A 13,738-nucleotide genomic window follows, 5' to 3' on the forward strand; every position below is an offset into this window, starting at 1 on the left:
TAAATTGCTAAATGTGAGAAAGAATTACATTCTATGTTTCCATGATAATTACAACTATCACAAAGCTTTATTGTGTGCACTGTTACAAGTTCCTGTCACACTTAAGCTTTAATTAAGGGAACTGCTACCATAACTCATTAACACCTAAACAACCTACATCCATTGACTCTTAATTTGATCTTGAGATCAAACAGCCACATAAAAAAATAATTACACGTGAACCATGAAGCTGAATAGATTCCTTTGTATTGTTCCGGAAAAAAATGAAACTCGTGTCTTGTGACGTTTGGATTTAGATTCAATAGATGTTCCTGCTATTTAGAAGTCCATTTAATTTAACATTAGGAAGGACACATTAAACTACTGAAATAAAAAATACAAAAACTGATGTTGCAACCTCTGTCTTAAAATTGATTCAGGAATGGAATTATTTTACGCCTCTAAAGGAGATCTACCATCAAAATGGAGCATGATAAACCAGGGTCATAGAGATTAGCTGATCCAACTTTAAGTCCAGGTTCGGATACATCCCACATTACCTGGACATATTGCTGGATTGGCGGCCATGCAGCCTATCCAGCAAATTACGTCCCTACCCACTAGCCATGGCTGTGATTGGCCAGATGGGAAACCCCCAATTAAAAGGGGTGTTAATTTGCCAGATTAAGAGCACAGCCACCAATCCAGCAATATGTCCAGGTTGAATGGTGTGTACCCGAACCTGCAATGTAGTATTTTTTTTATATATTTGTCATCCATAGCCTTTTAGCTTCTAAATTTAACTTCTAAAAGTATGCTAATTAGCCATAAGAGTTATGGGTGTGTAATCAGAGCCCCACCATGCTCCGGTTTCATAGGTGATTGTAACACCACGTTGTAGCATGTCTCAGTCTCAACCTCTACCTGCTCTCTACTTCCTGTAATGTCAGCATCAGTTAGCCGTGAACACACAGTGGGAGGAGCGGAAGGGCTCCTCCAGAATGTAACAGCCTGTGAATCTGCAGCACTGAAGGCTTTTTATAACATTAGCATAATTTTGGAAGGAAGGATGGATAACAACTTAGATTAGAAGATTACCTTTGTCACGTTGTCTGGATCTATGAGTAAGAGTCCCTGCGTTATCCATGCTTCATTTCAACAGTAGATTTGCTTTATTAAAGTAAAGTGAATTTACTTTAAAGGCTTTAATCTGAAGAAATTGGGACCAATATATGTATACTTGTAAATGTAGAGTGTTATTGGGTGCAATTATGAAATTGGTGCATCCACCCAAATGTACTTCAATAATTTAAGATAGCGAGGAAAAACATTATTAAGCACTGAAATAATCGGAATTTCTTGCACACTGCAAGAAATTGTGATCAGGCTTGTGACTTCAACACCTCCTCACACAGGAATGGGTGAAACCTGCAAAAATTTGTCACTAAATTTCTGCAGGTTCCTTCAAAACTATGTGAGGTTCGGCCTGGTGTAGTCTTGCCTGGGAGCGCAGCTGCCTTATGGATACATCAAGATATCTTATATGCATATATCTCTTGATGCATCTGCCACAACAGGGGAATCATGGCTTACATCATATAAAGTATAATAAATACCCCCCATGATGTCCAGACCGGACCCTGATTCAGATTTGTTTCGCCAGAGGTGAATTTTGTTCCTCTGTAAGAGAGGCTTACAAACCAGCACACACTTATCGTTATCATGCTCTCCTGAAATGATGGCAGACAGATCTTTTGGGCATCCTGAGACTTTTGGGTTCCATTGTTTCTGCTAGCTCTACATCCTAGAATTGCTAGATAAAAAACTCAATGGCAATTATTTTAGACTTTTTTTTAATAAGCATGTAGGAAGTCCTAAAACATCTCTACTGCACATGCGCTCTCCTGCACTAGTGGCAACTCTTCTTCTCCGTCTCTACTATCACATCCAACTGTTCACTTCTTCCTCCCCTGCTATTTACACCTCCACTGCATCAAATCATTAGCGATGCTCAGGTCTACGAACTATACTAGCCGTGAAATTATAATCTCTATGGCACATGAACCAACTATAAGCGTAGAATGACGCGTGCACAGAAGAGATATCCCTGCCACTGTGAGTATAAGCCATTGGCCTAAACATTTCTAGTGTCCATGCACATGCACTTCATACCTCAAAACACATAAAAAGGCCTACATGAAAGTATAATTACTGAAGTACCAACAAAAATAATGAAAATAAGGACCTCCTAAAAAAACAAACACTTATATAACTTTTTGTACATTTATCATAATATGTATTGAGTATAGAGCATCATAGTCTCCTAACATAAGAAAATCACAATAGTGTATTTAATTGGCTACTAAATTAGGGATATCAGTGGACACAGCTTTATTTAAATGACATTATTTAAATTAAAACTGATGCAACACTGATCTACATGGGCATTGTTTTCTCTTCCTTGTTTACTCTAGAGCGTTTATTCAAGCATTTATATCATGCTTTTTATTTATCTCTGAATTGTGATGTATGAAAGTCCATGCCCTTACCCTGTCACTGCATCACCATCTCTACAAATTCAATTTTGGTGTCATTTATTATTATAGTTCAAACTCATCCTTGACTACTGCAAGCCTTGTGTTGTTTACTCTCATAATCCAGTCATATTCTGCCTCAGTCCCGAGAAATCAATCTGACTTATAGAAGCCAATGCTATTTTGGTATCTTTAATATTGCCTGCCATATTGTCTGGCTTATGGTAATATTTTTCTGTATATGAAATGCGGATTATAAAGTTATAAGAAGTCAAAAGAATGCCGGAATAAGGTATATAAATAGGCATATAGCAAAAGACAAGAGATTGCAGGGATTCTATCATGGGTAAGACAGTTAATGTTAAATACTGTATATTCTCGAGTATAATCCGACCCGAGTATAAGCCAAGACCCCTAATTTTTAAAAAAGGAAAAACCTATTGACTCGAGTATAAGCCAAGGGTGGGAAATGCAGTGACCCAGCCCCATGCAGTATACAGCATGCCCAGCCACCTGCAGTATACAGCCTGCCCAGCCCCCTGCCCACTATATAATACCTGTAGGAAAAAAAACAAAACACTGTACTCACCTTTCCGACACGACCCCGGCAGGTCCTCTACCCCAGCATCGGCTCCGTGTCTCTGAGCAGTCCGTTGCAGGGATTGTGACGTCAGCCGCTCACTGACATCATACTGTGTGCCGAGCGGCTAATGTCATGATCCCTGTGACGGACAGCCAATGCCAGAGCATTGGGGTACAGAAGAAGACCTGCCGGGGGGGCCTCAGAAGGTGAGTATAGTGTTTGTTTTTTCTCATGACTTGAATATAAGCCGTGGTGAAGTTTTTCTGCACATTTTTTGTGCTGAAATACTCGACTTATACTCGAGTATATACGACAGTCAGTGAAAGTATCCTCATGGCACAACTTTATTTACAGAGTGTTATCTAAACACTTACAGGGCAGATGTCAATAGAAAATATCTTATTTAGTCAATTTTGTTTGTCAATTATATGTTTTATTCTTTTTCTAAGGAACTGTCTTTAAACACTTGCTGACCACTTTGCAGCTATATAATTGTGTGAAAATCCTTGAAAATAGCACATGTATAGATGTGATGACACTGGAACTCTTAAAACGGCTATAACTTCTGAATTTTTGCAGTTAGAGAAACAGGTCTACATTTATCAAAAACACAATTGCACTGATTCATGAATTGTGGCGTCCTTGCACTGCTCTGGAAGTGTGCTTTTTTTTTGAGGGGATGCACTTTTTTCATGCTGCAGAATTGTGGCGCAGACAAAAATATGGTGCACATTGGACAGAATGTGGTGCACAGTCCGACTAAGAACTAACCCCTTTGGTGCACATTTTTTGTGTCTTTTTGGACACAGTGCAGCCGCAACATAAAACTGGCACAGACACTTTATTTATACATGTGCAAGCAGTTTGAATGTTCTTTCTAGTGCAGAGTCAGACAAAAAACTAGTACAAACACTTTAATAAATGTGAGCCACAGTTCTGTGATTTTGATATACAGCTCCCCATTCCTGACTGTAACTTTAAATGTGGATATCTATGGTTCTGTGGCACAAATAACAATCCTGGTGTGCTATTAAAGGGGAAATTCTCATCTTTATCATTACACCAGAACCAAAATGGTTCAAAAGATATATGTGTTTAAATTGCCCCCCCCCCCTCCTCCAGCCTGTCAGCTGAAGGCAAAATGGAGAATGAAGAGCAAAGAACTGCAGAGAGACAGAGATTTTGAAGAACTGCATGCACTTTCTGCAACCATAGCTGAACTTGAGAAAAGGTGATGGATTGATGCCATACATATTTTGGTAAAAGTTTGCATATTTTGGAAAAGGTTTAATTTTACTATTTATTAAAATGACACATTTTGCATAATTTGCTAATTCTTAAACAAAATAAAAACATTGAAGGAAAAAACTAAGTAAAAATTGTTATGACTTGTAAAGCTGTTCCAAAGATAACATTTAAAGATGTGGAAAAATTGACCTGGACATTCAGGTATCAAAAGCTTAGTATAAATTATTATGCATGCAATTTTTACTTATATTCAAATGGCCAAGCTAAATCTTGGCATTGAAAAACCAATATAATAAGCAGTTTTTTTAGGCCTTTATTAACTGTAGTCTGCAGTGATCAGGAAAAAAAAACTGTGCAGGCATGTTCTATTCTTTAAAGGTTCATTAGAAGAAATGATTGTGCAAATTGTTTTATAAAATATTGCATTAAGGCCACAAGGGACTGTAATGTAGTCTATAAATACTTCACCGGTTAAATGCCTAGCTAGCTTTTCCTATTTGCTTCTACTTGTTATTTTTCTGATATTTCTGATCTTGGCTGAAGTATTTTGACTGTCTCATTGTATTCTGATTTTGTGCCATATTGGCTATCTTTCTGTGACCTTGACCTGTGGCCATGCCTTTCCGTTTATTTATCTCATTTTGTGTCCAAACAGTGACCTAGGGAAAGATGGTCTTTGTGGTTATCCCATAATGTAGGAAACGAAAAAGCAAGCAGTCAGGTGACAGTTTTGGGTGCTTAGATTAGGGCTCACTGTACTGTCCTCTTCATGGTCCACAGCCCTCATTACTTTTTCAAAAGAAGATAACACCTCTATAGAAATCATCATTGGATCCAGATGATAACACAGCTGACCAACATATTTTAATTTACCCAAATGTGTTGGATTCAATCTATTGCTGCCTATGGCAATTAGAATGCAGTAAAGCATATCACTAAATGCTGTCAACAGAACAAAGGAGAAAATCAGGGTGGCAGCTACTATCACTTGGAGCAAAAAAACTCCTAAATCAAGGAAACAGGTTGAAAAAAACAGATTAGTTGTGAAAAACAAAAGCCAGGTCAACCCGCCATATGGTTTTGACACCCCTGATGCATGGAATAGACTCTGAAAGGCTAGAAGGCCAGCAAAAGAAAAGAATAAATTATATGGAACTTGATACAGGACAAAGTCAATACAGACAGTCCCCGGGTTATGTACAAGATAGGTTCTCTAGGTTTGTACTTAAGTTGAATTGCTATATAAGTCGGAGCAGGTATATTTTATAATTGTAACTCCAGAAAAAATCCTTTTTTTGTCCCTGTGACAATTTGATTTTCCAAATTTTGTTCTGTTATTGGAACAAGGATTGTCAACAAAACTTCATTACAGACAACTTACAGCGAATCATTGCAGCCTTGGACTAAAGTAAAGCTTTCAGAGAGCTTCACCAGAGGTCACAGTGGCAGAGAGGTCTGTCTGTAACTAGGGGTTGTCTGTAAGTCGGGTGTCCTTAAGTAGGGGACCTCCTGTGCTTGATTAATTTATTCAAGCCATCAAAATCTGCAACAATAAAATAAACAATCGCGTATTGACTTCATCCCATGAAAATGCTGGAGAATTTCTTCTTTAGATAAGTTGTTAGTAATGATGACCGGATCCATAGAAGTTTGGTTCAGCTTTGCACTTGAAAACTGTTCAGGCCAGCACCTGAACCATACCCCCAGCAGCAACCAATATCAGTGCTGGAACAGATTGTGGATGTAAACTGTTTAAATGTTGATGGCAAAGCCCCTAAAGGCAATTGAATTGATGAAGCCGGCGCGCACAGCTGTGTAACGCTATTTTGGGATGGATCTGTGCTCCCCATTACATCATCAGGGTGCAGCAATCCTCCATAAAATGGCCACTGGAGAAAAGTCTACTGTAATGGATTATTTCAACAATAAGAAAGTTAAGTGAATATTTTAGTTAAATATTTCCATGTAAATCTATCCTTTATATTGCACATTATTAGGTAATAAGGTATCAGTAGATTTAGAGACTTTACTGACACTTTTAGTTAAAAGAACAAGACACCTCATTCATTCTTTGCTTGAAAAGTTCCTTCTGAGTTCTGCACTTCATAGTCACCATATCGCAGCTTGTCAATCATTGTTTGTTGTTAGCTACCCAGCTGGTTTTTGCCAATTTGCTGAGTAAAAGCTACTGCATCCCACACTGAATCGTCCACAAAGAGACAAACTGGCACCTGTGACTTGTTATCACATGAACAAACACAGGTTTACTGCTCACATCTCACTACACACAAAAGTCTGTCTTACTTTAAGGTACAATGCAGTAACAGTTGTCAACTCGAGCATGCAAGCCACTCAGCCAAAAGCATGTCAGGTTCCTCGCAAATGGCTTTGTCTACGGTGAAAAAGAATTTATAGAACGGCTCAGTGTGAAAAATCCATTAAAAAGATTATTTTTGTAAACTATGTAAACTATTCTGGTAAAAGTGGGGACTGGTAATTGTTAAATATAGATGAATAGCAAAAAAAGTTAAGCATTTCACTGGAATGTATATATACATCCTTTATCTAAGGGCAAAAATGAGAGAGAGATGTTAACTGTCTATCAGCAGAGACCCTAAGAGCCGAAAATGCGTATGCAACACCATATTGGCTATGATTCTCACTCTCCATGACATCATCGGGATGTTACAATCCTTTTCCATGAAAGCCTGGAGTCTTTATTAAACTCCAGGAGATGTCATTTGCTGAGATCTATAGCTTTGGGTTTACTGACTAATATCAAACTCATCACATACTGTAATACTGTAGTATAGTAATGTATATTGTTACTATATTTTGTTACTGTAGCATTGTAGTACACGGTAGGTGCAATGAGATGCCCTATGATTAAAGTCACCTAGAGGTGACTGTACATAGCCGTTTGAGGGCTTGTTTTTTGTGTAACAAACTGTATTTTTTATGTGTTGCAAAATGTGGCATTTCTGGTGATTTAATTTTTTTTTATCTTTTCTTTACTACTATTTAGTAAAATTACTTTTTGTACTCTGATGTGAAATATACATGTTGCAGTTAAAATGGAATAAAATCATCCCCCTTTATAAAGCACATGGTATAAAATCTTATAATCTTCCAAACTGACCACATCTGACTGGAAAGATCAATTGCTTCAATCTTATAGCTTCACGGATGTTCTGCATTATATTACTTTGTTCCTAGCATCCTAGCTTTAGATCGCTTATTATTTTGGATTTTGACTGTTTGTTTTTCGACCTTGAAAATAAATAAATTTCTTCATTGATAAAGCTTGTGGTCTTTCTGCTCCAATGCATCGATGTAGTAAACCACTGTCACAGGATTTTGATAGAAAATGCACTAAGATATTGTCACCGGTAACATGACAGACTTCATGTACAGTTGAGGTCGCCTTGCTCCAAAATTCTCAATTTCTCTCTGTCTGGCCAGGATAAAATTATGTTTTGCTACATTTACTTTTCCTGCTACTGTTTTTACTTACTTTCTATAGACAGTCTTTTTCTAAAGTGGGAAAAACTCTATCAATGAATAGCTGCAGCAAAATAATATCACCACTAAACCATGGACACAACAGAACAGCTTAGCACCGATCTTACACATCACAATTAAAATACATTTTTCCCAAGGGCAAGATATTACAAAAAGAAGTAATAAAAACTAGTTTCCGACCTCATTGATGAAGTTTTGTGCTCCTCTTGGACTCAGAAGTAAGATTGCTCTTCGTAAAGTGTCACGGTACCGGTTCAGCTCTTCTGTTTTCATAGAGGTGAAGAGGCTGGCAAAAACTTTACTGATGTTTCTGTCCACTTTTTGTAATGACACATCAAGCCCTAATCTGGATGCTTGGTCTAAAAATCCCTGAAGTCCTCGGATATCTGCAACAGAAAATAAGAAAGGTTATAATTTTTTTTAGTGGTAGGTTAATTTTTTTTAAATCCTAAAATATCAAAGCTTCTTCTTCTACAAAGCTTCTTCTTCTACAAGAGAAAAGAAACATAAATAAAGATAGTATAAAATATATTTCTGAAAACATGCTGAAAATTGGCTGAATATAACTACCCAAATTTAGCCTCTGACCTGAGACTAAAAGTAAAAACCTTCACTGCCTACCAGTGTTCGGATATCTGCTTAGGAACATCTGCCCAAAACAGACTGAGTATATTTGTGTGCAGGGTGCCTTAGTGGAAATGCTTGTAAACAGATGAGGAGGATTTACCTCAGGAGTTTTGGGCTCAGTATACAAGAATTAAACATTTCTGATAAAATGATGTATATGGTAATCTCACAAGCCCATAGTATTTGCAGAAGAGAGGCCACAAGTTTTAGAAACCCCCCCCTTCATTATTTTACTGGAATTTTTTTATGTCAGCAAGCAGCTGACGTCATAGTGTGTGTGACACCAGTGTGGACAGACCTGCTGCTACCGGAGCACAGGAAGAAACAAGAGGACGGGGGCATCACAAAGGTGAGTATTGAGTTTACTTTTTTATATACTGGGGGCTGGCTGACTAGCTATATTATGGGGGCAGGGGCTGAAGGCTATACAATGGGGACTGGCTGACTAGCTATATACTGGGGGCTGGCTTGATGGCTATATACTGGATGTGGGCTGGCAATATATTATGGGCAAGCTTGCTGGCTATATACTGGAGACTGACTGACTAGCTATATAGTGGGGATGGTTGGATGGCTATATATCCTGGATGTGGGCTGGCTACATATTGTGGGCAAGCTTGCTGGCTATATACTGGAGGCTGGCTGACTAGCTATACACTGGTGGCAAGCTGACTAGCTATATAATGAGGGCAAGCACTACTGGCTATATGCTGGGGGCTGGCTTACTAGCTATATACTAAGAACTCCAAGAAAAGACACACCACAATCCAGCATTGATGTAGAAACCTGTGCCTTGCTTTATTCGTTAAGGTGCATGTTCAGCATAAACATCCGGACATTAAATCTACGCGTTTCAGGCTGTACAACCATCCTTAATCATGACCCAGACATGAGCTCATTTGCATATCAGAAATATGTCTGTAATTAAGGTACAGTGCCTGAATGGCAGCTAATTTTAGGTGATATCGGGAGGACTTGTAACCCTTTGTCAGCAGACATTGTTAGTCAGGGCAATCAAAATCTGGTGAAAGGTCCTCTTTAACACTTGCTTTTCATGAATACAATATAATGTGGTTGTTCCATCAGAACATCATTTTAAATTCCCTATCAAATTATATGTTCATCGTACATGGAGCCTTATGGCCACAACTTACACGGTGGATTATGGTCAATATGTAATAATGCATCTCACATGCAGCAGGTGATGCATGGTTAACATATATACTACTACATAAACTTTATTGAACAAATGTATGCCAAAAAGAGAATCATATCATGGTTGTCCTGCAATTTGGTGGACAGTGTCAGGGTTTGAAACAGTTACATAATTCCATAAAATGTATTCTGGTGAAGATGCCACATCTTGAGTTTAATCCACTGATATTTGTTGTGTGGTTTAATATAAAGAATAAACAATTCTAACCATGTGAATACTGAAGAATTGAAGGAAGGATCTCTCTGAAGTTCTCCATACTGAGCTGAATAGTACAGTAAAGTGCAGATAAAATACCAGGTGAAGACAAATCCCCAGCCAAACCTTAAAATGTCAATCTAACCTTGAACAAGTGTCACTTCATTAAATACCAACATTTAAGTAGATTTAAATCTCTGCAAATAACTGAAACTTGGACAAACATACATCACGTTTAGTAGGAAGGAACCGTTAACACTTCCTAAGAAAACCATCTGGTTAACGACAGAAAAGAATTATGCAAGGCCGATTCCAAGTGCTAATTGTGTAACAAATATGCAGCGTTGCAGGTTGTCTATAATTATAGTGTTTGCTTTGATGCAGCATATGACAATGGTATTTGTATCTCAGTTAGTTCTTGTTTAGAAACAGAATTTCATGCTTGAGCCCCCGCCTAGCCTACATAAAGCCAAACACGTTACACACATCTGTGGAGAAGACTGTCAGAATATGGGCCGGGAGCAGAAGAAGACTGGAACATTTATTTGACTGGCCTGTCCTATGAATTATTAGGAGGTGAAATGATTATAGTTTTGTTGACTTAAGTTGTTTTACCTATTTGCTAAATGTCTGGAGAGTTTACAAAAAGCTTTTAGCTGCGTCTCAGGAAAATCTGTACAACTCATGCCCTCCATTCAGTTTGATTCAATATATTATACAGTAATGAATTTGTGACAATTATTTGAAACTTTACTTAAGGTTATGACAAAAGTTTTAAAATTGTCTCAGTCAGATTCCAAGTTGTAGAAAGAAGTAAAACATCAAATTATAAGTATTGGCGGATCTACCAATATCACCAAACTGACATCCAATATATTTCAATGATATGGAGCCAAGCTATGCATTAGAGGGCTCAAACTTTGCTTTGTGCCAGAAATACCAAATTCAACTCTGCACATACTCTGCTCTTAATGTAATACCCCGTTTCCCCTAAAATAAGACATCCCCCCAAAATAAGACCTAGTATAATTTTGTTCAATCTTAGAAATACAAGGACTCCCCTGAAAATAAGACCTAGGGGCAGACATTGCTACATCTCCCCCCAAGCCGTATATTAGTATTAGTAGATCTTTTAGATGCTACAATAGGTTGTGACATGAGTGAAGAATTGCGGAATAAAATTACTGACTGTTGCAGGACCAATAAGCTACAAGCAACTACTGGACATGAAGTGGTAATTTAAGGAAAGTGCTATTGCTAAATATGAGAGGTTAGGGCCAAATATTCCAATAATTCAGAGTTTGAAGAGCTATAAGGATGTTTTAGAAGATGATTTTTTGTTTACCAATAAATGTAAATTATTCTTCATGGACAAATAAGACATCCCCTGAAAATATGACCTAGTGCCTCTTAAGGAGCAAAAATGAATATAAGACACTGTCTTATTTTCGGGGAAACAGGGTACTAAGGTTTTTTCCTTGTTGGATTCATCTATGTTGGATTCATTGTGAATCATCTAGAAAAAAAACATGGCATGCAAAGGTAGAATCCTGGATCAGTTGTATTTAAATAAAAGAATAACTTGGTAATATACCGTTGCACAGCACACTAACTCATGATACATTGGATACTGGATAAATTAAATATCTATCAGAATGCTTTGTTAAAGTTTTTTCTCCTACTCTTCCCCACACATAGACCAAGCCAGCACTGATCACAGTTGTTATCAACAGGGGGTGATTGTAATGCCGAAACTGAAACTAACATTGCAGGTTTGGACCGGTTCATCACTAGACATGATAATAGGGTTGAGAGTAGCCCATTAATACAGTATTAAATGATAAGACTATAATTCTCTAAATTCCTTTGTTTGGTCTGAGCCTATGTTCGGCTTGTTCAAGAAAGAGAGGAATGTTACTTTTAAACATGGAAAAGTATCAATAAATGTATAAATAATGTTCTTGTTTAGAGCATATAGTCATTACATCTTTTATTTCAAAAATGAGAAATGCAGGTTATAAAAGTAAACTTTGCGACTTGGTAATTCCCTTTTTCTACTACTTTCTTCTCCTATAGTGAGCAAAGTTTCTAGAATATGCCAGCAATTTTGCTTTTTCATACCTCTAAATTATTTAACTAGAGATGAGCGAATATACTCGTCCGAGCTTGATGCTCGATCGAGCATTAGCGTACTCGTAACTGCTCGTTGCTCGGACGAGTATTTCGCCCGCTCGAGAAAATGGCAGCTCCCGCCGTTTTGCTTTTTGGCAGCCAGAAACGGAGCCAATCACAAGCCAGGAGACTCTGCACTCCACCCAGCATGACGTGGTACCCTTACACGTCGATAGCAGTGGTTGGCTGGCCAGATCAGGTGACCCTGGGATAGACTAGCCGCTGCCCGCGCTGCTCGGATCATTCTCTGCCTGGATGCCGCTAGGGAGAGAGCTGCTGCTGGTCAGGGAAAGCGTTAGGGTGTTCTATTAGAATAGTGTTAGGCAGGAGTGATTCAACAAGAACCCAACAGCCCTTCTTAGGGCTACAATAACGTTATACTTTTTTTTTTTATTTGCTTTTGGCTGGGCTTGCTGGCACTAGTAGTGTAGCTAGTACCATATTGTGAGGAATTTGCAGGGGGACTTGCTACCGTTGTGTTTAGCTCTTAGTGACACACATATCCACCACACCAAAGTGGGAAAATTTATTAGGGGTTTGATTTCAATTAGGCACAGTCTGCCAGTTTCTTTTTATTTTACGTTTATTTTTTTCATAACTCAGTGTCATCTCATCTTGCATAGCAGTGTGCTTTAATACTTGGCTAGAAAATAGCCATAGGAGAATCCAAACGGCTTACTTACGCCTACAGTAGCGTTATATATATTTGATTTCTGGTTGATCTGCTGGTGGCTGTAGTTGCAGCAGTGCATCTACTAGCAAATTGTGAGCAATTTGGAGTGAGACTTGCGACCACTGTGTTTTGCGCTTAGTGACGCACATATCCATCGCAAAGACCGAAGTGGGAAAATTTATAAGGCCCCGGGTTGGATTTCAATTAGGCACAGTCTGCCATTTCCTTTTTTATTTTACGTTTATTTTTTTCATAACTCAGCGTCATCTCATCTGGCATAGTAGTGTGCTTTAATACTTGGCTAGAAAATAGGCATCGCAATAGGATAGCATCGTTTGGTTTTAAAAACTAAAAAACACACAAAAAAAAAAAAAAAACACAAAAAAAGTTAAAAAAAAAATTAAAGTTATAACTCTCATTTTCAAAATGTTTAACCCGAGGGCTAGGGGTAGAGGACGAGGGCGGGGACGTGGGCGTCCAACTACTGCAGGGGTCAGAGGCCGTGGTCCTGGGCGGGGTGAGACACCACCTGCTTATGAGGGAGCAGGGGAACGCCGCAGAGCTACACTCCCTAGGTTCATGTCTGAAGTTACTGGGACTCGTGGTAGAGCACTGTTGAGGCCAGAACAGTGCGAACAGGTGATGTCGTGGATTGCCGACAATGCTTCGAGCAATTTGTCCACCAGTCAGTCTTCCACGCAGTCCACCCATGTCACCGAAATCGGCACTCCTCCAGCTCCTGCACCTCAGCCTCCTCCCCCCCAGTCTGCCCCCTCCCAGCAAAATTTGCCATTTGAACCGGCATACTCTGAGGAACTGTTTTCTGGACCCTTCCCACAGTCACAAACCACTTGTCCGGTTGCTGCTGAGCAATTTTCCAATGCCCAGGTTTTCCACCAGTCGCAGTCTGTGGGTGATGATGACCTTGTTGACGTACTGGAAGAAGTGTGTAAAGAGGTGTCCGACGATGAGGAGACACGGTTGTCAGA

The 13,738-nt window shown here is 38.8% G+C and overlaps 1 protein-coding gene across 7 annotated transcripts in view; it reads right to left on the minus strand.

Annotated features, from left to right (window-relative positions):
- The window catches only part of GRID1 (glutamate ionotropic receptor delta type subunit 1), a 1,020,611-nt gene that overhangs the window by 376,603 nt on the left and 630,270 nt on the right, over nucleotides 1-13,738 (minus strand). For all 7 annotated transcript variants that reach the window (XM_072131335.1, XM_072131336.1, XM_072131338.1 and 4 more), the window contains one exon: nucleotides 8,047-8,252. In XM_072131335.1, the coding sequence (XP_071987436.1) occupies nucleotides 8,047-8,252 (206 nt within the window). The remainder of the gene's footprint in view (nucleotides 1-8,046; nucleotides 8,253-13,738) is intronic.

The sequence above is a fragment of the Engystomops pustulosus genome, chromosome 11 (assembly GCF_040894005.1).
Source record: "Engystomops pustulosus chromosome 11, aEngPut4.maternal, whole genome shotgun sequence".
Lineage (NCBI taxonomy): Eukaryota > Metazoa > Chordata > Amphibia > Anura > Leptodactylidae > Engystomops > Engystomops pustulosus.